The sequence below is a fragment of the Passer domesticus genome, chromosome 5, assembly GCF_036417665.1.
Source record: "Passer domesticus isolate bPasDom1 chromosome 5, bPasDom1.hap1, whole genome shotgun sequence".
Taxonomy (NCBI): Eukaryota; Metazoa; Chordata; class Aves; order Passeriformes; family Passeridae; genus Passer; species Passer domesticus.
Window position 1 is genome coordinate 32,024,054 of NC_087478.1, and position 27,640 is coordinate 32,051,693.

The 27,640-nt window shown below is 38.8% G+C and overlaps 1 protein-coding gene and 1 long non-coding RNA gene across 10 annotated transcripts in view; one reads left to right on the top strand and one right to left on the bottom strand.

The window, feature by feature from the left end:
- Positions 1 to 27,640, top strand: part of MSRB3 (methionine sulfoxide reductase B3) — an 80,636-nt gene that overhangs the window by 35,659 nt on the left and 17,337 nt on the right. For all 7 annotated transcript variants that reach the window (XM_064419406.1, XM_064419405.1, XM_064419404.1 and 4 more), the window contains 2 exons: positions 80 to 157; positions 10,351 to 10,379. In XM_064419406.1, the coding sequence (XP_064275476.1) occupies positions 80 to 157; positions 10,351 to 10,379 (107 nt within the window). The remainder of the gene's footprint in view (positions 1 to 79; positions 158 to 10,350; positions 10,380 to 27,640) is intronic.
- LOC135300194 (uncharacterized) lies at positions 133 to 27,152 on the bottom strand. Of its 3 annotated transcripts, XR_010362075.1 has the most exons (4): positions 26,221 to 27,152; positions 19,018 to 19,165; positions 2,610 to 2,777; positions 133 to 2,040 (listed from the first exon to the last, which is right to left on the bottom strand). It is a non-coding gene; the product is annotated as an uncharacterized LOC135300194 (long non-coding RNA). The 3 variants fall into 3 exon arrangements; XR_010362076.1 differs by lacking the exons at positions 133 to 2,040; positions 2,610 to 2,777 and adding an exon at positions 5,625 to 10,984; XR_010362074.1 differs by lacking the exons at positions 133 to 2,040; positions 2,610 to 2,777 and adding an exon at positions 5,625 to 13,844.

The following is a 27,640-nucleotide window of genomic DNA, read 5'->3' on the forward strand; positions in this document are numbered from 1 at the left end:
AACACTCAGCTACTTAAAAAATTTAAAAAACCTGAATTCCTTTATTTAATTTTAAAATATAGTATTGTTGTTTTCCCAGTGCCTTTGAGGGGGAGTACACACACCATAAAGCTCAAGGAATATACAAATGTGTTGTTTGTGGAACTCCTTTATTCAAGTGAGTATGCTAAATATAGTTTTGAGATTTCTGTCTCTTAGGTTATGTACTATCTTGTATATGTTTAAAACGTAATTGTATAAGGTCATTTCATAGAATCACAGAATGGTGAAGTCATTCCATGTTTTAAGGAATACAAGAGAAGCAATGTAAATAATTCTGTAGTAAAATTAATCTCATAGCAAATATAAAAACTTAGGATAAATAAGATAGGAAGATGACATTCAGGTAAAAGAGGAAGTATGGCAGGAAAAAATATTACTTTAATTTTTTTTTTCTATATGCCAGTAATTGTAACAGTCTTTCACTGTGTCAACCAATACTGAGGTTTGACTGTTAGAATTACTTACAGGTAGATTTAAGAGATACCCGGTGGCAATGCTGAATTTTACATATAGCATTTTAGCTGATAATGGAGAAAAAAGTAGATGCTTTTTTCTTAGAATTCAAGCAGTTAAGAAAATAAAACTGAGTAAAATTTCATTACTTACTGAATTTCCATTCATCCCAATTAGCACACATGGAGGGCTGGTTTAAAAATACACTTTAGAAGTACTGTGGGAATTCTGGCCCTAAGTTTGATGCTAGAAGCAGTGCTGATTGAATTCCTTTGATCACTGCACTGTTCTCCACAGATTCAGTTGTTGTTTATGTGCTTTTTCTTATTTCTGGCTGCTTGTGTTCATTCTGATGAAGAATTTATTTTTTTTTCTTTTTTTTTTCCCCTCAGTTCACTCTAATTTAGTCCCTCACACTTAAAGAGGTACCTTTACAAGAGCATGAAGCAGGATGGTCAGGATAGCACTAATAATACAGAATATTGTGCCAGTAATAGGTTAAAGAAAAATACAATTGATGTAGCTCTAGAATCACCAGATGTGGTAGTGATAGTTGTCCTCAAGAGACTGTTAAATGAAAGAAGCACCTCATCTCTGTAATGTTTGATTCCTCTGTCAGAAGAATTACCTACAGGAACTGGTAATAAGTGAATCTTTTGAAAATCTGATGGTTACAGACACAGCCAAGTCAACAGTCTCATGTCAAGTGTTACTATGGTCCTTGGCTTGAGGGTGCAAAATGGGGATCCAAACTCTCCATAACCTGTTTTTCTACTCTGCCACTTAGACATTCCACTGCTCACTATAGCTAAATCTTTTGCGGGGAGATCCTGGCTCTGTTGAAGCAAATTCATATTTAGCAAACGAATACAATGGAGTCAGGATTTCACCTTCTATCTTCAAGACTGTCTTCCTTTCTATCATCTGATGGAGAAAGAGTAGGGGGTTTTTGATGGGTGAGTTTTGGACAGCAGTAGTACACATAAATTAATGTGAACTAGTTTCCAGTTTCCAGTTGCCTTCAAAATAGTTTTACAATGGGAAAAAAAACTGCAATATGAGACTTATCTGTGATTATCTCAAGTGCACAGTATGGTCTGGCATAGTCTTGAGTTAACAAGTTGGATTTCTCTTTTTAAAATGAGCTATAAGGAAATGTCTCTGTTTTCAGAATCTCTTTGAGACTCCTGTGGATTTTATGGGAGGAGAGAGAGAAAGAGGGGAGTTATTTTTTAATTTTAATAATTCCCAGGCTAGTGGGCACCTGAAGAAAACAGGTGAAAACCTCACCTATTGTGTACTGAGATTAGACTGGCCTTAACTCAGTCCCCCAAAGTCTTTGTGTTGCCTTATGAACTCTTGCTACCTCTGGCCTACATCTAATTCAGCCAGTTTTTCTGAAGTGGCTGACAACAGTGGGAAAAAAATGCAGAAGCCAGTAGGAGTCCTCTTTTGTTTATTGACCTCAAAATATCAGTATATGATGTCTTCCTTATCCAGGGAATATAGATTTCTGAATCTTGGTCACTGAATCAGCCCAGACAGCTAAAAAGAAGTGAGAAGGAAACATAGATAAGAAAATGAAAAATATGTGCTTCTTACTACATTTTTGCCAAAAATGTAAATTACAAAATGTAAATTACTGAAGTATTTCCTTAAGAGTAAGATGGGAGTACAATACAAAGAAAGTCTATTTCCCCTTTAAAATATGAGTACTTTTTGTGATGGCATGGGATTTTTTTTGGTGGTTTCTTTTTGTAATTTCCAAATAATCATCAGAAACTTGCATTTACATTTGTTTCTCATTGCTGTCTATTAATTTTTTTGTCTTTATGTCTTTGTAATCTGTAAATATATATATTTGGACTATGGACCGTCAGTTTAACTAGGAAAGAGACTGGAGCTTCAGCAGTAATATTAACAAACTTCAACTTTTAACATTTCTGATTTACGTTGTTTCATTACCATGTGACACACGAGGTCAGGGAACATATGAATTTTACACTCCAGATGAAAGACCTGTTTTTTGGTAAGTCTTTAAAATAGAACTTTGTCTCTATCACATGGAAGATAAAAGAAACAATTAGGAATGTCACATCTCTTCATCTACCTACTTGTGCTAGTGTTATGAGAAACCTCCCAAGTTTTATGGAGGACATGCTTTAAGTTTTTCCACAATCAAAGGTGCCTCACACATAAAATGCATAATCATGCTCTTGAATCTTATTATTCCATCTCTGAACTTTCACGCCACGCAGTCTCCTCCATCCCAGTACAGCTGCCTAAAAAAGCAATAAATGAGAGAGCCAATAAACTAATCTCGAGAATGTCCTTTCCTGCAAGCCAGTCCTTATGCAGTTTTGTGTTACATTTACTCCAATCTAGTTGCAGGCTTATGCTAAAAGAAGGAGCCCTGCTGTCCTCACCTTTCTCTAGGGTGTTTTTTCATGGCTTTCTGTTCACTGGATCTCACCTGCTGTGGCTGGAGCATGTCTCAGTGCAGAACTTGGATCTGATAGACAACTAATAATCCAAAGAAAAAGTCCTTATACTTATCAACCATACCCGCTTGTGTTAATTTTTTATGAACCACATTTATCATGGCTGGACGGTCTTCACAGCAAGGTTGTGTTTTTCTCTATCAGTTCACAAAGAGCCACCTATGCCACCCAAATCCTTAGTGTTTTCTAAGGCCAACTGTATTTGCAAGGTTGTGCCTACTTTAATTGTTCAAGGCACTTTCTTATACATTACTCAAAAATACCATTCTGTCCATAGCCATGGAAACAGAAGGTTAAAATAGACCTGAGTGAAATCCATGACTCATGCTACTACCATAGGAGACAATCTATTCTATATTTAATAAACCATGATCATGTCCTTTACCATATGCAGGACTTTGAGAAAGATGTGATATAGATGGAAACTGGGAAGCCTGGGAGAATTATTTCCTTTTAAAAAAATAAATATTATTGTTTTGTCAGTTTTCAATTTTTAGGACCAAAGACTAAATTACCAAGTTTTCATAAAACATCCACTGCTGCCCTTATTACTTCCTGGAAGGAATTATTGGTAATGGTGTTGAACATGTACTAGCAGACATAGCAGCAGCCTTATCCATGTTATGTTTTCATTTGGTTTTTGTTGAGCTGTGTCAGGTGTTTTCAACATCTCTCAGACATCCAATCAAGAGAAAACGAAAGAGTGGCTGGGCAATGTTATTGTACCATTAACATAGTACCACTCTTGCCTTTGCAAGACAAGGAAGGATTTCAGTCATCAGGCTAGATCTCTACAAGGAATTTCCTTGCACCAGTGCTGCGTGCTTAATGAATGGTCTTTAAGCTTTCTTACTGATCTTCATATTCGTTGAGGAAGTCATATAAAAAAATCAGCACTGTTTATCTATCTAGGAGAGCCCATATGACATCAATGATATGGTTTCTCTAGTAAGATCCAAGAGAACTACTTGAGCAACTTCATCTGTCCTCACTGTCTCTTAGTTTCCTTAGAAGACTGTCAAACTCAGCAGTTTCTACTTAATGACATTTGTTTGTAGTAAGTTGGTTGGTTCTCACCAGTGTAGGAATGTTATGTTATATTTCTAAGTGCCACATCTACACACCTTTTAAATATTTCTGGCATGGTGACCCAAACACATCCCTGAGCAGTCTGTTCCAGTGCTTGACAATGCTTTCCATGAATAAATTTTACCAATGCTCAATCTAAATGTCGTCTGGTACAACTTGAAGCCATTTCCTCTCATTGTGTTGCTTGTTACTTGGGAGAAGAGCTCAACACTCACCTGGCTATACTCTTCTTTCAGGTAGTTTTAGAGAGTGATAGGGCCTTCCCTCAGCATCCTTTTTGTGCTCCAGATCCTTCACCAGCATCCATATCCTTCCCTGGACACATTCCAGCACCTTAATGTTCTTCTTGTTGCGTGCCCGAAACTGAACAGGAGATGCATCCTCACCGTGCTGAGTACACAAGATGATCCTTGCATAGATTCTGATTCTACCATCCTTGTATAGATGCTGATTCTAGTATGAATTTCATTGCTGTTTTCAGTATAAAAGTACAACATATTCTTTGTAAACTTTTGCGTCTGATATATTTTTTCCCTTGTTTAAAATTTACTTTGCTTTGTATTTACTGTTCATCAGTCACTCTGCTTGGAAGAAGTAATTTTCAGCTGGTTTTAGCCTACTTTATGCTTTATTATGCGCATGTATGTACCTCAAGTAAAAATCAGGTAGGGTGGATTGCTATGGACTATGACTGCAGAAGGTATGTATTTTTATAGTTATAGCTCTCACATTAAAGACATTCTGTCTCTCTGGGCTGAACTCACCCAGAGACTACTCTTTACCATCACTGGAGGTGATAGAAGACATGTAGATGTAGCACTTAGAAACACAGTTTAGTGATGAACTTGGCAGCACTTGATTAATGGTTGGGCCTTTAATGATCTTAAATTATTGTCCAACCTAAATAATTCTCTCATGTTAAAATGCTCATTTTGAATTTGGCTTTTCATCAATATGCAGAACAGAATTTATCACATCATCTGTCAATAGTGATTTTTTTTCTTTAACCAGGCTTATTAAGGAACTAATACAATGTAATGCTGACTCCATGTCAATCCTTTTGTAATAATAAAACTGTATAGTTTAATCTATTGGACAATTTCAGCCAAATTTTTCATGGAAGTAGTTATTAAACCTCAAAGATATTAAGTCCTTAAAGCAATAAGAAAATCAGGAGAGACAGCTTATTCAATCTCTCTTTGAGGAGAGGCCTGAACAAGAGTCCAACTATATTACTAGCTTATAGCAGATAATATTATTGTAAATAATATATATTATTGTATTATAACTGAGAATCCACATGATGGTACAAGAGAGACAAGCACTAGGCATGTCCAGCTCTGGGAAGTATCTGTGAGTAGTTCTGAGACACCACAGGATCTGTCCCCTAGCCACAACGTAGCAGCAGGCTCAGCTTTGCTCTTTCTGCTTAGTTCTTAAAGCTTGGGGACTTCTCAAATTCCTAAAAAGTTACATCAGTTTTGTTTGGGTTTTTTTTTTGGGTTTTTTTTTTTTTTTTTAAATATTGGAATACTGCTGCGTTTTTCCTTCTGGAAGCTTGACTTTCAGGAGCTTCCAGAAGCTATTTGGAGCTTCAGCTCATGAGTATGATGAGTGACTGTTTTCCAGGTAATGGTTTACATTTTCAGAAGGGTTATGTCTATACTTAAAAATAAAATAGACAAACGTCTCTTCTCTGGCCCTAAAGGCAAGTGACAAGACATAGCTTGTGTTTTTAACATCAATTCCTCTACTCTGAAACAGAGTGGCCTGGTTCATTCTGCTTTTGGGGAGCGGTCCCTGGCCTAAGCCTCCCCTGCAGTTTGCCTAGGTCCGGTCTAGAGTTCTCATCAGCATGATAAGGGCCAATGAAGTGTTCAGGGATATGTTCACAACTGAGCATTACTCTCCTGGCCTTCTTTAGCTTGCTAGCAATGCTGTAGCAGGAACACTGATACTGCAGCTAGATGTATTCTGTACCACTGGGAGGCAAACGTGGGAGAGAGAAGACTGATTGTATCCTGCTTGGTCACCTGGACCAGGACATGGGTTGGCTTGGATTGCATCAGGAGCCTGCTAGACTATCATCTCTTCAGCAAACTGCTCATGCCAATATGGAATAAAATTCTTTGAAAATCGAGTACCAAAGGTGTAATGAGAGAAGACAAAGCACTCTCACATGATTTCTAGTTTTCTCAATCATGCTCATAATTCCTTTAAGTATACATGGTACAGTCATTAATACTAGCATTACAATCAACATGGTAAGTCTCCAGACTAGAATATTTTTAAATTATAGGTTAGTTCATTTAGTACATGTCCATTTTCCTGTAAATATCATCCTACAATGATGCATCATCTTTATGACTGTAACAGATCTTTATCAAAGTCCTTTTCAGAGAGAAGTAGTATAGTGAATGTCTGCCCCTACCAATGTTCTGTTTAGCACACATGAAGCACAGACTTGCAAAGTAACAGCCTGGTATATACTGCTAATGCAAAGGCCTAATAAAGCCAAGAGAAAAAAAAATTACTTCTTCCATGTTAAAATGCAAGGACCAGAACTGCAGTGTACTTTCTGAGAGAGTTGTGGGCTTTCCAAAGGCTGTTCCCTATGTTCCCTCAACAAAACCTATACAAACCTGATAAATACTTCATCATGAAAGCTAAAATGAAAAGCAATTGTAACACAGCAGCAGAGATTCTGCAGTAAGTCCTCTTCCCTCTCTCTTTGACTAAAGCCTGCTTCCCTGGCAAGTAGCAGATTTGTGTTAACTTCAGCTGTAGTGTATCTGTTGACACTGTAATATGTGGCACTGAACAACTGCAGTTTAGTCATACTTAGGAAGCAGTAGTTTAAAATTCAGACTGTAGAAACACATGATGATTATCATTACTCCATTTCTCTCTCTTTCTTAGTACTTGGCAATCTGAAGCTCTGGTATATGATGTCTTTTAGAAGAAACAGGTTGAAACCCTGCACCTTTTTACAGTACAGATAGAATGACCATCATATATTCTATTGTTTGTGTTTGACTTAATTATTCCTGAGGTATTTACAAGTATTGCAGCAGCCTGCACTTAGCTAAATCTTTCCAGTAGCTCACTATTTCCTTGCATATTTTGCGTTGCTAGCTGAGCCTACTTGACATTTGTATTGCCATGTATTGTGTGTATTTGAGCCATATCGAAGTTAGAAATGAAAAGCACTTCATAAATACCCTCTTGTTCCTCTTTATGCACATAAGACTCCTATCCAAAGATATTTATGAATGATTACCTGGCTTTCACAATACTCCTTTATAGGAGACAGAAGTAGAGAAAATATGCAGAAAGCTATTATCTGTTCATTTGGGGGTGGGACGGTGGAGTGTGGTGTTGGGGTGCTCTCCTCTGGTTGTGATAAATGATAAAAGACAATTTGTACAGTCAGGACCTGGATATGTAACGTGCATCTTGCCTGGCAGGATGCTTAGGTTGGATATCAGAATATGTACTATGATAACAAACAATGTACTGAGTTTTTTCATTCTAGTTAATGTAATTTTAAAAGTACAAAGGAGTCAGAGTGAATGTTTTTGTATGCAGCAGAACATCCCTTTGGAATGTACTTTCAGTATTTAATTTTATCCTATTTAATGACCATATTTTAGTTGAGCATTTTTAACACCTATGCGCAATTAGTTTCTGACATTTTGTCTAATGTGCTGTTGAGAAGCAGATATAAATCCTGGAAGAAGGGGGAAATGCTGCTAAATTCTGCTTTCATTAAAATGGCTGTAAGCTTTGTCATTCCTTCAAGTAGTCAAGGTGACTTTGTGTTCTTGCAGAGTGCTTTCTCACATCTGCCACTTGCTGCTTATTTACAATGCCAAAGATGCTTCATTATTTTCCTCCACTTTTTCTGTGCCTTATTAAGATCTCTAACAGTTTCTGTAATACTGTGTTCTAAATTTTACATTGTTTTCCCAAGGGGAAATGGTGACTATAACATAGATGACCCTCCTGCTCTTGATGGCTCCTAGTACTACCTCCCATGTTGTGTTTTCTTTCATAACTATTCTGCTGTTGCCAGACAAAGTTTGATTCATTTATCACCCCCATATCAGTTTTCTGATGTGTTGTCCAGTAATTTATGACTGTTTGGAGCTTTGGTACTCATTACAGTGCCCAGTGACCCTCGTGACCCTCCTCCCCATGTGTGCTCTGCCACCTTGGCCCTTGGGCCTGTTCGTTGAAGCCACAAATTGCAGTGCATGTGTCCATAACAAGGCATTTAGGCTGAGAAGCAAGAGCTCTGTTTGACCAACTAATAGGGAGTATCTATAATTTAGGCAACAAGAAGTTGATTTGTGCAGATAAACAGATGCTGAGGGTAAGATTCGTACATTGTGTCTGTCTGTAGTAGTGAGGTGTTGCTGATACTGTGATGAGCAAGAGAGAATAGTGTAGGCAGGTATACAGCAGTTTGAGGAGAATATTGTAAATAAAACACTGAATAAGTGGCTTAATTCTAACTCAGTGGAATTTCCCCCAGGTTAACACATTTCACAGGGTGGGGACTTCATCCTGCTGGTGTAAATACCAATTGAATTATACTGCCAAACTGAGCATGGGCTGGTGCCCTGGGCAGTTACTGCTGCTGCTATTTGTGAAGGCATGTCAGCAACATGCTTTCTTTGATCAGTGCTTTTGGTAGTACTAAAAATATTAATTATGAAGATATGTCTTTTCCCTCTCACCTTTCATCTCCTGAGAGTTATATTTAAGACAAAATATTGTGAGCACTGGAAGAAGGTGCAGAATGAGCAGGATGGGAGAAGAGAGTTGTTTCCTTTCTGATGACTTTAATAGTGTGAACCTGTTTATTTTTCAAATTATAATTGATTTTATATTTATTTGCTGTAGCATAGATATTTGGTATACAATTACAGTGCAGGTTATCTAAAAATGTACAGTGCACGTAAAAGACATCAACATGTAACAGCATGTACTAGCTTGTAAAATAAAAGTTGAAAATAAATCTGCAATTAGTTTTTTATCTTCGACACTTGTTTCTGAAAAAAGAAGGACTGTAACTTCCCAAAAATACATCCCTTCCTTGATGCAATGTAGAAGGATCCAACATTGTACTTCCTCCTTAGAATTTCTGGGGAAATGCATTTTGCTGCCAACGTAACATGCTTTAACAGGTCTCCTGCTGGTCAGGCCTTGTGTCCTGCTGTGACGGCCATGACCATGTGTGCAACTGATTGTTAGTGGGCGATATAAATCTGATTGGAACATGCCTGTTAATTGGTTTGAGGGCTCAATATAGACAATGCTGTCTTGTAGCAGATTGTGTAGATAGCCCTAGTCATAGGGTTAATTCTGCTTGACAGCACATCAGCAGCATCTTGAGTAATTACCCAACTTAAGTTTTCCCACAGTTGAATTGAGACCTTCAAAGGCTTCTACATTTACAAGTATTATTAACTGATATCTGAAACATGATGTTCCCACAAGGGCTAATTTTTTCTTCCTTTTATTAAATATACAGGTTATAGGGTTCATTTGCTAAGTGCTAAGCCCTTAGAAGAAAACACAACTTGTTAGGAAGAGAAAAATATGCAGTGCACGACCAAAGCTAATGGTGCATAATGCACACATCATTGTCTTTTTGTAAAGACTTTAAAACAAGTTAAAATTTAGGTCTGGCTCCCTTCCTCTCTCCCACCCCCCACTTTCCACTTTTAAGAAAATCAAACCACTTACTCCTATGTGCAGAATGAGTAAATTGAAGACACACACAAACAAAAACCTCCTAGGATGTTGCACAATTAAGTACAGATCACTGGCTACAATACATATGACATTAATGAAACGGTATCTGCTTCAAAAATAGATTGGAAACATTCATGAATGAATTAAATCCTCCTAATGACTTTTCAAAAATAAAAATTAATTAAAACTATTTAATTTATACAAACAACAGTATGCTATGATTCACAGTGTATAATTTAATCCTAGATCAAATTTATATTTTTTTTCATTTAGTGATTTGTCTTTTAAAATATCTTCTTTGTAATTACAGCATAGAAAACAGTAAAATATTGAAGATTAGTCATTATTTGGATTTAAATGCCTTTAAATGCATTAAGTGTTAATGTACAGAGTTAGACAGTCTGGTTAAAGATGGCATTTGCTGGAGGGATCAGTCTGACAAATGGCTTTTATGGCATAAAGCAGTTCTTGTAACTTATGATCTTTTTATTTTCATTTTCAGGTCAGAAACAAAGTTTGACTCCAATTCAGGTATGTTTACATTTACAGTGTTTTACTGAATGTACACTATTCAGGTTAATCTCAAAAGAGTAGTTTATCAGTTCAAGTTCAGCTTAGTTTTAAACAAACTGGGGTAGGTCAGCCTTAAAAAGGATCTTCATTTCTCACCCTCTGAAAACAGCATTGTTACTGTGAAACATTTGCTTTCATTCCTTTCATTAGTTCCGGTCTCTTTACATTTTCCCAAAAGATGATAGAAAAGATGTATCTTGCAACAGGCTTTAACTGATCCAGAAAAATTATAATACAAATAAATGATAATACAGGCTAAAGCAAATGGAGAATAGAAGTTTGAAAATGATCACTGCAATAGAGCAGAATGTTTTTCTTCCTGGTGGACAAAAACATTTCATGGGAATTTGAAGTCAGTGCAGCCTCTTTGTCAGGAAACAGATGATTTGTCATCAAATTTTCATGACAGATGCAGGTACACAATGCATGCCAGACCAGTGTGTAGAGCTCAGCTGAGGAGGATTACCAAAAGGCAGTCTTTCCAAGATGTCTTTTTAAAGAATTGTAATGTGTTGTAGGGACTGGGAGGGAAGTGAAGGTCAGTCCAACAGGTTAATGTGTATCTAGCAAGACAAAAAAAAACAGGACAGCAAACAGGGGAGCAGTTGGAGGCAAACGCAGATATCCTAATACGAGACTGTTACTTATTCAGTTCACTATTCCTAGGTGTTCCTTAAAGTTAAACTGTAGTAAATTAAGAATAGGCTATCATCCTGAAGCTAGGTGAAATGTCCATTGCCTGAAAAGGTAATTCAAAATACATTTTTTGTTAAGATGAAAAAGTCTGTTTTAAACAGGAAACCTGATACTATTATTGCAATTTTGGTTTTAGGCCAATGTTATCTTCTATATAGTTTGCTTAATGCAGTGATTATAATTGCTTATAATGTTATGAATTTTACAATGTATATTAATCAGGTTATTTATGGAATAGCAAGTTTCCTTTTATCCCAGTTCCTTTATCCCAGTGGGCTTGAAATGTGAGGCATTACGTAGCTTTTTATTTCCATATTAGATTTTATCTTTGGAACTAAACGGGAGGGAAATCTACAGCAGGAAGCATTTAAATAGCCAATGCCTACATCTTGGATACTTGCGTCATCTTGCTCCTATTATGACTTTAGTCTGTGAGTTTGAGGTTACTTGCTTTAAATATTTCTTGAATAAACTCTATGCTAAGATTGATTTTTGGATCTTGACAAAACAGAGGGATTGCATGAGGGACAGCTTCACACATTTTCTGCCATTACCCCCCTTATTTTAGTGCAGTCACCAAAACTAGGGTGTGGAGCAGAATGTCACATGTCTGCTTTTCTGCTGAAGGGAAAATGCTCTCTGCAGAGCTTCAATTTGCTTGCTGGCTTAAGCTACAAGTATTTTTCTGACTCTCTTTTGAAGCAGTGCTCCTGTTAGGTACACTGTTCTGCCTGCCGCTCCCTTGGCAGCGGAGGCGGGGGCATGGCTTTTCCTAGGGTAGCTGTAAAAGTTTGGCACTATTGCACTGTAGTGTGAGCCAGCTCAGTACATGTCACCAGGCCTTTCTCCTGGGCTCCTGGTCCCATTTGCATCTTTGCCCCAAACACTGTACTTGGAACAGAGAATTACTAAGGTTTAACGCCTTGGTCTCATCAGTGCTGTGTCTCTTGGCACAGGGTACCCTTAGCCAAGGGTAGATGTTAAAACCAAGCAACACCAAGGCTCAAAACCCCCTTATCATTGTGAGAGGTACAGCTGCCTCCTCTTTACAGGGAGAGCACTCATTTCTTCCACCAAGAAGCTGTTTATGACAGTCAGATGGCATAAGGACTCCAAGTTTCTCTTTTGTTCCCAATATGTAAGAGCAGAGGAGATGTAGAGGCAACATCTGGTTTTGTTTCCCTACCAAAGAATTTGCTATAACTTTCCCAAACCAGACAATAATCCCAGACCTCCTGCTGAGTGAATGCACCCTGCTCACTCAAGGTGCATGTGCAATGGCATCCTTGTAAAAAAAAACCCTTCTTTTTTGTGTGGGGTTCAGTGCCCTGTGTAGCATCATGTTCTGCATTACACAGGCCTTTGAAAAGGGTCAGTGTAGTGCTGGTTTAAAAAGGGCTGCTGGCATCTGAGTCTGTATTTATGCAACCTCAAGTTTCTTGGAGACACCTTAAGGTATTTTCACATCCCTCATTTCATTTTGAATTCCCTAGACTGTCATTCCTAAGTAAAGTAATGATCCCACAAACTGGAACAAACATGCTTTGTTCTCATTTATCATATGTTACTCAAAACAGTTCAAGTGTTGAACATGAGAATGAGGTAATTTTATTATAAATACTTTTTTTTTCCCAGGGAGTTGTTCCACAACTATTGCTTGCTCTAAATTAACCCCAGTGTTAATTCCAGCTAACTTGCAAGTCTAGATATGCCCTTAATAAACATTTATCAATGCTTATTATACTTGTCTTTCCTAGAAATATTTGTGAAGCATTGAAGAACTAAAAGAAGTCGTTCTGCAGCAAGTACAAAGTCAGAAATACAGCATTTAAATAAAGTACCCAGTAGGCTCACTGCAAATGTAACCCTGGAAATGTTGTTTAACACTGAAATATTAGACAAATATTGTCAAAAGAAGATTAATTGGAACTTGAGCATTAACTTAAAAGAAGGCTGCAAAATTCCTACGGTGATGATCAGGATTTATCATGCAAATAACTATAACATCTGTAGGGGACACACATTCTTCATATCATGACTAACAGCTCCATCTGAGAAACTTCTTTTTCTCTGCTGGCTCTTTATAAGTCTACAGCTGGCAGAATTTCTGTCTCAGAGACCATGGGGTTAGCTTCATGCTGTTACAAGATCTTATAAATGAAACAATTTTGCTTTCCTGTCATAATATGATGAATTCTACTGGTACTGAAAATAGATTTTTTTTCTAACAAAGTACTTGAAAGCAAAAAATGGTTGTAGGAAAAATATTTCTTTTTCCTCACAATTTGTTAGAGAACAAAGTAAACCACAAAAAAGCACAGGTGAAACAATTTTGTTCTTATTATCAGTATTTTGTTAGTGTCTAAAATGCTTATTGTGCTATGTGCTTGGTTAGAAGATTTCAGAATTTAAGAATATAAGAATTATATTGGAATAATTAATGGAATTAATTTGATAAATTATAAATAGATTTTTGCTTTTTTAAAATTTAGAGTAAAATAGGTCTTCAGGGTGCTGTTCTGTAACAGGATGAAACTGTAGGTCTCATAAGCTGTTGCTGAACACTTTAAATCCCACCTTAGTAATAGCAAAAATAAGCTAAGAAAACTGCCTCAGCATGCCCCCTAGTCACCAGGGAATGGTAATGGTGAATTTCCTACTGCCTGCTGGGAGGGCTCGAGTTTTCTTGGGGCATCTCCTGTACTGTTTGCTGCATCCTGCATGTCACTGTGGAGGTGAGATATGATATTCAAGTTAGAATGTTTGCAGTGAAATAACAGGCAAAAAAATTCCATTTTGTTCTGTGTTAAAGAGAAAGGACAAATTCATGGACAATATACAAGGACTCCAGTGGAGTCTTTTTTGTGTATCTGTCACTCAGACCATGGAATGTAGACAGTCAGCACAGGGTGCAAGAAGGACAGTCAGGGAAGCACCATGCTGCAGAAACATATCTGTGCACTGAAAAAAAAGAATGCCCAAGGACCACAGTTCCTTCAGCTGTGTCTATCATCTGCTGTGCCAGCTTCACACTTCTCTGAAAAAAAGAGACGAATCTCCAAAACCTGTTCTTCTGTCTTCCTGCTTCTACATATCAAATGAAATGTAAAGATAATGTAAGTGATTTATGTCACTGTTTGTGTCAATACTTTGTAAACATTACAATTAGTATCAGAAATTAAGATATAATAGCTGCCCATGCACCTAGAGGCTGTCCTGAGGGACAGCTACACATGAGCTTTTGTTGGATTCCTGCTGCCCCAGCAGTCAAATACAAAGCAAGTCAAGGAGCCCCCAACAGTTCCTGGAATTTCTTTTGCCTGCCTTGTCCGGACTCACAGTGTCAGCCAGTGACTCTGAAGGTCATTTCTTCTCTCTGCACATCGCATTTTCCACCAGAATGAGTGTATCCCCATGTCTTCAGCATTGCACAATGCTGCCACCTCTACATCCCCATCAAGGTTCCCATCCTTTCCTTTCTCACCTCTTGTGCTCACTGGCATCTTTCCTTTAATGTGGCCACTATAATGGACTAACTTGCAAGGCTACATGATTCAGCACTGGTGCTAGAGAACAGATGAACAAAATTATAAGGTTGGAGGTGATCAGATGTTTTCCTCTCACAAATTCTTCTTGGCTACATTTCCAGATTTTCTGCAACAGGCTTTCCAAATGCTCTGTATCAGCCCTGATTTCCCCTAGCCTGTCATCAGTCCCATTGTATGAAAATCATCAGTACAACTATTAAGAATATAAGGAATCCTCTGCCCAAGTAAGAGAGAAATGGATACCAAAAGGCATTTTAAAAGTTAATAACTTTCACTGACCTTTACTACCAGGGAAGCACAAAAGACATATAACTTGCCTGAAACCTTAGGTTGACAAAGCAGTAAGGTACTTAATAAAAACATGCATTGATCTAACTCATCAAATATTTAAATACAGACTAAGAAATAAGTTCCCAAATTTTACTGATGTCAGCTTCCCCAGGTTTTGTTAGAGCAGTTCTCAATTTCTTCTTAGGAAAGCCAAGTAGTTTCAGAAACTGAGAGGAGAAGTGATATTTGGTGTTCTTAACAAAATCATGTTGGCAAGTTCAACAGTCATCCCACAATCAGAGCATTTGATTTTAAAATATTAAAAGATCTCTTGCAGAATATGTAAAAAGTGGCAAAATAAACTGCGAAGAACAGGGATGCTCCAGGGCTTTCTGGATGAGGTAAATTACTTCTCTTTAAACTAAGAGGAATTATTTCCTTCACTCTGGCCACCACCAGCTTGGACGCTTGAAAATGTGCATGAGCCGGCACAGAGAGATGGTGGGAGACAGTTACTGCAAAAACAGGAACAGCAGCTCAGGTTATCTTGTCATTACTTGTCAGTGCTATTTTGTTCTTGGCATTAAAAACTATTCACACAGGTTGTTGGGGATGCAATGGCTGGGGAGCATGGCCAGTTGTATTTGTTCAGCAGCAAGATGAGCATTTAGTCAGATGCAAACTGAACCATCTGGTGAATATTTCAGGGCCATGCTCTGATGTGACTTGGAGTATTAGATGGCTGGGACATGTCACTGGTACATCCCAGGGAACTATGTACTGATGTATGATAACTGATTATCACTTGTTCCTGCATCACTTGTAAAGCTTGGCATCATTTCGGTTGTGACAGTCTGGAGGTGTTTGGCACTTCTGTGACCAGAACTGAGCTCAAAGGAAATCTAGAGCTGTGTGAAGCCATTGGGACAAGCACCACACTGCCAGCCTCATCAGTCTCTGGAAAAGAGGAGGCGGCAAGACAATGGCATTCAGTGGGTACCATGCCAGAACCCCCACACACCATGTGTCAGAGGGCTCTTTGGACCTCAACTGCTCATCTACGGGATAGGCTGCAGCCACGCACCAGGCAGAGGACTATGAAGGTGTTTTTTGCCTGTGCACCTTGATGAATCTAACAGGACAGGATCCTTATGTGGTCACTCTTGTTCACATTATTTTCTCACTACTACAAAGTGCATTTTCCTGTTTTGGATTTAGGCAATATTTCATTAAGCACAGTATCTTTAGTGGCTGTATGCATGTTGTCCAAAATAGTGCATCTTCTGCTTTGGTTAGCATGGTTTATGAGGTTATGAATTTGAATGACATGCAAGGTATTTTTATTTCTTCTCTCTGGATTTGTTAGAGGAAAAAGAAACTTAACATCTTGTTTGTACAAGATGATGAGAATGATATCATACGGTATTACTTGAAACTGGAATAAATTTGTTATTTGAAAAAAAAAATGAGACTGTACAAACTAGCTACGTGATAATTATTAATGACAGAAGATTCCATAAAGATTAAAATATTTAATGTTTTTCTTTCATTGATGTAGTGCTGTAAATTTATAACCGTTAAGAAACCATATGAAAGATCTGTCAGCTTTTGCTATTTCACATTTTAGTCTTTTATCAAAACTGATTTCAGTTTTTGTAGTACTAATAGTAAAGGGAAAAATGCAAGCTGCTTTTAATCAAACTAGAATGTTCAGTGATCACCATCACAATCTTTAGTGTTGATCTGAGTATGAAGCAAAGAAGATTAACTTGTCTTTTGTTGACTTAATTTAGTGGCAACCACAGCCTTTAAGATGTAATGGTAGACAAGTTTGTGTCATACCAATGCAACTGCCACTGTACATGTGAGCAGCCATCTGTTCAGAATTAAGTCCTTAGTCAAAACACCAATGAGTTCTAATGCTGCTGGTTTAAGTTAGACACAATTTGCACTGAGTTTTATGTGAGTAAGGGCAACACAACCAGGTCTAATGCCACACAACAGTGTATTTGGTTAAAAGGCCTGAAAGCATTTCTGACAGAATTGTAGCCCCATGTGACTGGATCAGGAGTCTTACCAACCTTGCTTTACACTGGGGGGGGGAGGGTGGGGGGGGTGGGTGTGAATTAGCATTTATTCTTTTGTATATAGTTGTCTTGCCTGCTTATTGTTCTCTACAAAGTGGTTCCATCCTTTTCATCAGCCATGGTCCAGATGTCTGAACAATCTTAGACTGTATACTCCAATCCAAACACTGTGCCTATTGAGATCACAGAATCAATATTCACAGTGTTTGATTGTTGTGAATAAAACTGAAGCACCTAATTTAGCACTAATCTTTTCTTTACTAGCTGTAGCAATGGAGGTGCTTTCATTGTCTGCATAATATCCCTTTCAGGTTATGTCTGTGTCTGGCTTTCACACAATCCCTGTGTGTCTGTGGAGAAATGTTAGCGTTTCATTTGGAGGGATATTTTACACTAGCTAGTACCATGTTGGGGGAGTGGGATCATCTTAACTAACTGTGACTATCTACCTTAACATAGCCTCTGAGCTTCATCTCAAGTCAGTTGGAAGAGATCACCCTCAAATGAGTTCATCCCTTCTGCTGGAGAAGTCTGTTTCAGGCTACCCTTTTGAATGCCTATCAATTTTAGAGTTAGGCACATAACTTTGATGGTTAAAGTCATAACAGATTATCACTGCAATGGATATACCAAGATTTGGGGATGAGTGGATGGAATCCACAAGTCATTTTCTACGTCTGATGCTGTGGAGCCTTAGTAGGATAAAAATCATAAATTTAAGAGAATGACACAACTGCTCCCAAGTTCTTCTGCTGGGTGTCAGTAAACCTCTTGTACACAGAGGTTTTGTGGAATGTATTCATGAGAAAGATAAATTTAGCTGTGATTATTTTAGTTCTGTTTCTCTTTGTATGCATTTTCATTTCCCTTTTTAAAACTTACCTTTCCTAAACAAACCCAAACCCGCTTATGTGTCTCCAGTAATGGTTACCCCAGAGAACTGCTGCATTTTTATCACTTTTTCTTAAATCATGAGTAAGAATTGTCAGATGTGTAAAAGCTGATAAAATATGTTTTTCAAATTGATCATTCACCACCGTTCATCTGCTCACAGGCAAGAAGAGAAATATGTAACTCAAAGAGATATGGCCTAAGGATAATAAGAGTGAATTTGATCTAGCTTCAGTCAGGTCTTTGGCATGTTTCAGAAAGCACGTGAAATTTTTGAAAAGCTTAGCAGGAAGAGATTTTGCTGATTTTAAGTCACTATTGAGAAAATTTTAGAAAGTCAAAGTCTTTTATTCTGTTAACTGCTCTAACCAAGCTAAGGAAGGCTAACATAATAAATGCAGATATGAAAACTGAAGGGTGTATTTTTGAAAAATTAACATTTAAAACCAACAGCATTCTGGCTTGCCTCTTACTTTTCAAGGAGGTGGTCATGAGAACAGAATTTCTGTGTTTATATTCCCATTTTAAAAGTGTTTACCTTAAGATTTATGGATTTTGAAAGCACTCATACACTCACTTCCATACTATTATCTCCGCTTCAGTCAGTGATTTTTTTCCTGTCACACACACTAGAAGGGATTTAAATGGAGTTCCAGGAATACTGAATCAAAGAGGAGAGGGATTTGAAATGTCAATGCTCAGCACTGATAGAATATCTGGAAACCAATTAAGACATATTTAGGTTGAAGAGTGGCAAAAAAATGTTCTTGTGAATAAAAAAATCTACTGCATAAAGCATTAGGGTTCTTGAAACAACTTTAAAATGCAAGAAAGGAAGATACAGTTTTTCACTGGAATGAAAACACTCCCTGCTTTCAAATATAGTAAGAAAAACCTGAATGAAAGACTACTGTCAGAAATGTACTTTAGGTCATTATGGTATTAAGACTGTGGCAAACTGAATTTACATTGGTCATCACTTACCCTGTTAATTGGTGGAGAAGAGAATTACAGGAGTTCTCTTTTTAAATAATTATATTTTCTTTACTATCTGCATGTGTGACTCTTCCCTGGCCCCACAATGACAACATATCTCAGGCGTACCTGTATCTGTATTGTGGCAGTGTGATGAAACAAGGCAGCATTTTGCTGTTGAAGCTCAGCACAATGCTGAAATCTATGCCAGCAGCTGCTTTCACTCCTTTGGTTCTAGGCATTGCAGCATAGACCATACAAAAAGTAAACCTCACTCCTAAAAAAGGAAAGAAATATACATAGCAGAACTGTAATCTTAACTCCCTTGCTCTAGTTTTTGTAAAAGTGATTTATTTAATAATACATTAACATAAGTTTTCATGTTCCCCTTGCTTTCTCACATCAGGAAGGTCTCTTCCTAAAGAGCGTGCTCCAGGCCAGGATGTGTAACACACCAGTTAGACTGCCCAGTGGGACATGCTCCTTCCTGGGCTCTGATTTCTGGCAGGAGGGAGAGGGCACCTGACCACCTTCACCACCTTCCCACCTCCTGTGAAGACTATTCACAACTGCAAGTTTGGGACCTATGTTGTCACTTACTTGGGTGCCTTTTGGTGTGGCACCCAGAGTGGCAGGACAGCTTGACTGTACTTGGGTGGCACTGAGGACACAGACCTTCAACCAAATGCCCATGGCCTTAAGATGATCAAGACAGGGATGGACCATACAGAAACTCTGTCCCTGCACCCTCTGCCCTCCTTCCCACAGTGAAAAGGGCTATTGGGAAACTTCAGAAGCTCAAACTCATGAGATTTCTCCTGCCACTTTGCCTCTGGGAATGTTTCTACTTATCCACAAAATGACTGAGCTTTAATGAGTTTCTCATAATTAGTACAAGCACTAACAGGATATTTCTTTCACTCCTCTGCCAATAGTTCCTGCATGTTTTTTTGTTTTCATAAACTGTCTTGTCCAGTGCCAGGGTTAAACCTCACACAGATGGAGATGGACAGTAATACTAAAATGTCTGAGTAATCAAATGTGTCACAGCCCACAGCTGTGCTTTAACATTTGGATGGGACTGTGTTACTTCAAATTTAATAACATAAAGGTACTCTCATAAAGAAGCTGAAAGAATAAGGCAGAGTGTTCATTGAATTAATGGAGATTAATAGATGTAGGGCATGCAGTGTCATCTTCACTGCAATGTAAAGAATAAGATTATCTAAGCTATGCAGACATTCTACCTTTCATTCAGGTTCTATTTACAGAAACTTACCACCCATATCTCATTAGTTCAATTTGGTTTATTTGTGCAGGTCTGTTTTAGAACTACTGAATGATGGGGAATTACAGTTACAGCAGTGATAGCAGGTATTTAACAAACATTCAAAGCAAGAGTGAAGAATGTCACCCTCTCAGGAAACAAACTGATAATTACTGAAGCTTATGCAAGTATTTAAATGATCTGATAAAGATCAGTGAAGAAAAAAATAACAAAAATATTTGCATGGAATGAGCACAGGAAAGTAGATCATTAAACACAGGGAAAATAGAAAGATATGCTAGTACAAAATTACATATTAAATTATTGCTTGTCCTGCTCACCCAGTTCACATATTCAGATGGATGAAAAGTCTTTGCTATATGTTCTTACTGTAGAAAGAGATTAAATGTTCAAACAGAGGATGCTAAACTTAGTCCCAGAGGGTGGGGTTGCCAGAGCTAAACTGTGAGATTTTTTTATTTGGGGACTAAACTTGTATATGCAAACAAGGCTGGGGACTTATGTATCCAGGCAATTTTGTTTTAAGTTGGTAATCTGAAGGAAAATATTTTTGCTTTTTCTATGTATTGAACTGGGGCAGGGTATGTGCCACTCAGATTTTTTAACATATGTTCATATCGGAAAGGAAACATTTCAAACAAAGACTTGCACTATATGCTTGCAAAATGAAGAGTGGAAAACAGTTGAGCTGTTTGATTTTTATCCAAATTCTCTAATTTTCCAGTTTTTTACAAAAATTAATTTAAAATTTTAAAATTAATTTTTGCAAAATTTAATAATTTTTCAGAAAGTTTTCGAGACACATAAATGCTCTGGTTTAAGGCACTATTATTATTGCAGAAAGAAACTAAAACCAAATTCCCAAATCTGGCATCAACTTAAAACTCAGGCCCCATTTATTTGGATGCTTAATAACCAGGACCCACACGTTGGTTTCCTAGATTGCACAATCATCCAGCTGTGACAGCCTTTATTTTCTGTTCTGCCCTGGTATAATGCAATTGAACCCCTCTGTGACCCCTGGGAATGCCAACAATAGAGATGATCAGTCATTGCACAAACACCTCTCCAAAGGGTGATCACTTTGTTTCAGGCCTTTCTAGAAAACAATTCATAGTTTTGCAAGTATTTTAGACTTGACGTTTATTAGAGTGTAGATTAAAAAATGTGTTAAGAGTAGCAGTGTGAAACAAATATTGCACCTAGTGATAGTAGTGCCGAACACTGAAAAGTAAAGGTTGAACACTGGAAATTTTGCTACTGAGGCTTCTTTCTCTTCCTCCCTCCATCTCCTCCCTCAAAAATACACCAGTGGGATGGTGCCTCGTGCAAATGCAGCACCATCTTGTTTCATGCAAAAAGTTTCAATGAGGGTGAAGGTGAGGCTCTGAAGCTGATGTCAGAAATGGCCTGTACAGGTCATTAAGCTGCCCGCAGGGAACGGAAGTATGTTTATAAGGTCCGTTTTGGAACATGGGTCAGAGGTCCTCAGGTCCTCTAGTTCTTGCTCTAAAGGCAGAAGCTGCAAGGCTTGTTTGGGTTTTCAGTGAGCTGCTCCAGGGGCTGTTGCTTGTGGCATGGGAACCAAGTCATTTGTCATCCACTGACAATGCTGTTGGGTCCAATCTCTTCCTGCAGCAGTTTGGACAGTATTTTACTTCTTTAGTTTCTTTACAGGAAAGAATCCTATTGAGAACACCTGAAGTGATACAATTTCAGCGTGAACATTTAAAACCATGGGTATTTCTCAGTTTCCTGGGGAGCTGGAAAGAGGTTACAGTGCACATAAAAAACTTTTGGTGTGACTGCAAACCAATCAGGGTACTAGAAGCACTTTACATTTCAGTGGAGGTTTGGGCTTAGAACAGTCCCTTCTAGGCAACTGAAAGCAGATATTTTTTTCTGGCCCTGCAGCCAGAATGCATGGTTTTTTGGTTGCAATCTCATGAAGACGTGAAAGGTACAGAGGGAAGAGCCAGCAGCCTCTGACATTCCAGTCCTTCCCTGTCCCTGCAACTTCCATTGTTGCAATGCTGCTAAATCCCCTTTGACCACACAGTAGTTATGTAAACAGAGAGTGTACTTGTGGGGAGTTATGAGGTATTTTTAAAAAGTCTCAGTTTGTTGAATAGGGTTTGATCAGTACTGGAGTAGCTTGGTGTCAAAGGTTAGACTTTGTTTTACCTAAGATAGGGTTGGGAACTGACAAACTGTAGCTTTTAAGTTTTTCTTATCTGCTTTCTAAGAGCTCACACCATGCTCAGGGAATGAAAAGTAGTGTATTTCAGTCCCTTTCCAGAAAAGTGTATCCACTGCTACCTGCTCACTTTGAAAAAATACAGCCCAGGTAATTTAAGTTTTAAATTCACATACTTTGCCTTTTGTAATGCTGAGACAGAGGAGATCTTTGGAACTGAAGGATTACAGGCTTATTTGAATTATAAAGGCACTGACCTCAAACAGTCTCCTAGTCAAATCTTTTGCTTGTGTGGTCAGGTTATAATAATGTTTCTGTGAAACTAGTGCAGAGATGTAGTGTCAATGCTGAGTTCAGAGGTTTAGTTTATTATAACAGTAGCATTTTTATCAGTCAGGGATATCACAGTAAGTTACCCTTGCACTCCTTGCCCTGTTTTCTCACCTTCCACCTCATGTTGCCTCCAATGCTTGTTTAACCTCTAACTTAACTGATAGAGCTTGCTAACCCAGAAAAAAATGTTGAATAATTTTCTTCTGGTTTAGTGAATTAAACTTTCTCACCACAAATGGATAAGCACCTGAACTGATGAACAGTGAGGAAGCAGCAGGACTAAGACAACTGAGGGCAGGGGAAAGAGAAGGAAAAGAAGCTGATAGATTGTTTCAGCCACCCTATAACACCTAAGTCTGTCCTGTAAAGCTTCTCCACTTTGGATACAGAATATTTGAAGTTTAGAACCAAAGCCTCCCATGCATCTCCATGGGACCTCCTGAGTAGCAGGTTACTGACTTCATTGAGAGTGTCTTTGGTGAAAAACATCCCTATGAAAAAGTTTGCTGCCAGCAAGTAAGCGTTTCAGGTTCCTTTTGTTTAAAAATCAGTGTTTTGAAATAGAAGATTTCCTACCGAGCCCTTGTCAAGATTTTGTATTTTGCCTTCTCTGGTGAGAGCGTTGGTAGAACTTTCCTTTAAGAAGGAACCACAAACTCATCTCTCAAACCTGAACAAAGTCTCTGTACAGCTCCTTCCAAGACCAAATCAAAACTACAGCTCCTTGACTTCTAATTTCCAAGCACACACTGCCTGAGAGGAAGCTCAAACACCCAGTTTGTTGCCTTTTTGAGCGAAAAAGGAAAGAAAGAAGTAGTGTAATGAAAAACCCAATGAATAGAAGAAACGAAGTGGAAGGGCTGACAATGAGAAATGTATAGGGTATAAAAAGCATTAAATCAAATTAAAATCTCTACCTCCAGCCACTTTTTCAACTTAGGTATTTTTGCTTATTATCTTGGTGTGGATGATGTTTCTGTTGCCTAACTGCTGTTTTTTTAAGAATTCTTCCAGTCAAACTTGCCCTACATGTATCTCCTCTCTTGCTTCATAGCAGAGTTCTCCTGGCAGAAGTTTTGGTAGTAGGGAACCAAATAAACAACTGTGAGTATGAGGTGTTAGCCGACTTAACTTCAGTACGTTTAGAATACCTTGCAAACTCATTTGGCACCATTTATGCAAGGTTTCAGCAGTTTACTTTTGGAGTAAATATTAAAGTGAAATGAGCTACAGCGCTCAAGTTTTAAAAGTAGAGCATTATTTTACACCTCGTTAGGTCTATTTTTCCTACTAATACAGCCGTGGCAATTGGACAAGTGAAAGACTGATGGGATGAACAAAGGCAGTATTCCTTTCCAGAGTGCCAAATCCATCCTGTAAATGTGACATTAAAAAAAACCCAAATAATAAAGACCCCAAACCACATGGCAGAAGTCAGGCCTGAAAAACCAAGAAAACCTGCACTACAGCAGTTTGCACAAGCTCCTGCATGTCTTTACCTAATGTTTTCAGACACTAGAAGGATCATTTTTCCATGTGCAGCTAATCTGCTGTTTTACTTAGAAGGTTTTCTCAAAGAAACACACAAAATAGTATAAAGGTGGTCAGATGCTTTTCTGCTTTTGAAAATTTAAAAGGCTGGAAATAACTTGATCTTGATACTTAGCAAGGCCTTTATTAAGCTCTCTTAAGTAACAACTCTTACACTTGTTTCAGGATCCGCTGATCCCAGCAAAAGCTTATGCTGCAACAGTTATGGTGGGGGAACTGTCCTGAGCACATCTGAGGTGCCCTGTCAGATTAAATTGCACAAGGGCAGAACCTTATTCTTCCTCACAGCTTCACACAGGCTGCTGACCTCATGTCCAGAAGATTTAAGAGTCCTTTTTTAGGAGTATCACATAGTGAATAGTTTGAGTGGTATCTCCCATCACTACCTCCATCGTGTCTCTGGCATCAGCTGAGTGTGAGTAAACCAGCACAAGAAACAAGCCATAGTATGTGAACTGTTCCACACAAAAACGTGCACAGCTTTCACAGATGCATCAATACTGTTGTAGATTTAGTGATACTCTAGTTTGACGTAATAATGACAATGTTATGGCTTTTGAATGCCCCTTGGGTTTTTCCCCTGTAGAATAAGATTTGCAGTGCTATCACCCCTTCATACCCTGTTTTCTTTGCCTGCAAGACTAAGATGTAGCTGCTGATACAGGATTCTAAAAGGCTTGGGGGTAACGGAATGAATTAAACATTCCTCTTCCAGCTGCTGCTGTTCACAACACTTTTGACAGTTAAAATACATCACACATTCTCTTGTCTGTTTAATATAAACAATTAGTATTTTAAGTGGAGTCCAGAATCAACCCCAAATAGGAGGATCCAGACAGGCAGTTCAGAGAGAAAACTAAGAAGTGTTCTAAATTTATATAAAAGCAGTTTGCAATCAGTTCAGCCTATGCCTAACAAATTGTCTACTGCAGCACATCAGACTGTGGAAGCTGAGAGACCAGTGGCTTGTCTTTTGAGGAAGAAGGTTTCATTTTTCATCTCAAAATTATTTCAGCACAACTTTTTATCTGCAGTTTTTAGTATGAAATATAAAATGGAAGGGGAAAATTAAAATTAAAATATAGTATTTTTGTTTTCGTATAATTAACTCTTTGTATAATGAAACATTTTAGTCAACCCAAGAGCCATTTTGGAGGAACGCTTGTTTACAGAGAATTTTCCTTTTTGTCTCTTTTGGAAGAGAAGAGGTTTGAAATCAGAGAGTTCATTAAATAAAGCAAAAAAATCCAGCTTCTCTGTATGTTTACTTCCTTGAAGCTGAGGCAAACTTGCGATAACAAAAGAGCTTTAATGCAAGCTCAACTTTAGTATACAAGCAACATGATGAGAGCAGTGTCAATCTTTGTAATATAGGAATTCTAACATGATCTTTGCAAAGCGCAATTTGCTAAAATTTATTTCACTTCCTAAATGAGAGAATTTTTAATGAAAATGTTACAAACTGAAAAAGCTCCTCACTCCTGATAAAAGGCATTTGGGATGCAATACTATTCAATTGTAAACCCCTTCTCTTTTGAGCCTAGACAATGTATAGCTCCATAGCTCTGCCTTGGGGAAGTGACATTCTGTATAATACCACTTCACACAGGTGGTCTTAAAATTCCATTTACCTAAAGTTAAACCTTTGTTGGCATGAGCATCTCTCTGGAAACCTCTCTGTCAATTTTTCATGTCAAAATCTAAGTATGCACCTCAGTAAGAACCTAGACCAGATGTAGCTATCATTTTGGAATGAACCCTCTAGTTACTAGCATAGGTAAAATATCTGATAGGAAGCATTTAACTTCACTTCTGCTTGCCAGGGAAAAAAGCTAAATGCTCAGTTATGAACTTTACATCAATGATTTTCCCTTCATTCCTTTGCAACGGTCAGTGGCCAATTGCACTTGGCCCTGAAGGGTTTACAATAGTGCAAATAATGAATCACAAATAAACAACTTACCACCTTTTCAAAAGGAAGCCAGGTAATTAATTTCTTTTAAATTGAGACTTCCTCTAAAATGGAAAAGTCCCCTCAGGTTCTGCAGCCATCAACTCAGTTTGCACCTTAAAAAAAATAGAAGCAGGGTACCGGGAGTAAAAATGAAAACAGCTTCAGGTTATTCAATTTCCTGTTTGTTTAAATTTGTCCTTCCTGACATGCAGATTCACCACACTCCTTTCCTGGTGACTACTTCATTAGATTAGTTTAGTTAGGTATTCAGAGGGATTTTTATCTTCTGACTCATAAAAATCTTGAATTGCCCCAAGAATTTCCTGTGTCTGACTGGAATTTTATGTCCTTGTAGTTTTAGCTGGACTCCTTGAAGAAGTTGCTGGCTAAATTGCTCTGCTTTTGAGGTCTTCAAACTGCAGATCAGGAGCCAGCTCCAAGCTCGGTTCCTGCTTTTCAGGAAAACTGATCCATGCCAGCACTACACCTCTTAAAATTGTATTCAGATTTTTTCTTAGTAGTTTTAAACTCTTTCTTTCCTGACGGTATTTCCCCTTGCTGCCCATGACCTTCCCAGGTGTCCACTTCAGAATATTTGTCCAATTCCAAAAATGCACCCCGGTGGCTCACAGTGCAGCCTGCGTGCTGTCCCATCGGGTTTTCATCACTCTCTTGCTATAAAGCAGAGAAGCAGAGGTTACGGTATATCGGGCCATTTAGCACTTGATGAGAAATGCCTTTGTATATCCCTTCCCTGTCTTTTTTCTTTCGTCCTTTCTGAGGAGGGTGAGAGCTAGGTTAGGCTGGAGCCTGGTGTGTGCTTCTTTTGAAGGGTTCAGCGGCCTGAAGGTGATGCTTTTTGACATATGAGCTCCAGAAATGTGCCGAGTGATTGCAGCGCCACCTCGGCCTTGGCCTGCCTTGGCCGCGCTCCGGGCGCGGAACGCCGGCCCGTCCGTGCCCCCCCGGGTCAGCGGGGCCCGGCGCTACCCACCAGCGCCTTTGCCGAGGAGCGAACGGGCGGCGGAATGGCAGCCTGCCTGTCCTCCAAAGCCTGAGAGGGAAAGTGGAAAGAAACCTGGTCACCTCTTGCGGTGTCGGTGTCCTGTCTCCTCTCCTGGGTCACGGTGACTGACTGCACAGGAACAGCCCTGCAACGCGGCTGTATGATCACCGACCCGTGTCTGTCTGTCTGTCTGTCTAGCCGTGAGGCTGCTTTCCCTCGAGTACATTCGCTTATGGGATCGGCAGGTGGAGACACGAACAAGGCCATGCGCTGTGCCGCGCCTCCCGGGCTCCCCGTGCCTGAGCGGCCGGGCCGGGGCTGCGGCCGGAGCCTGTGCCTGTGCCCCGCCGTGCCTGTGCCTGTGCCCCGCCGTGCCTGTGCCAGCCCCGGTGCCCGGCCGGCGGCAGCGGGAAGGGCAGCGGG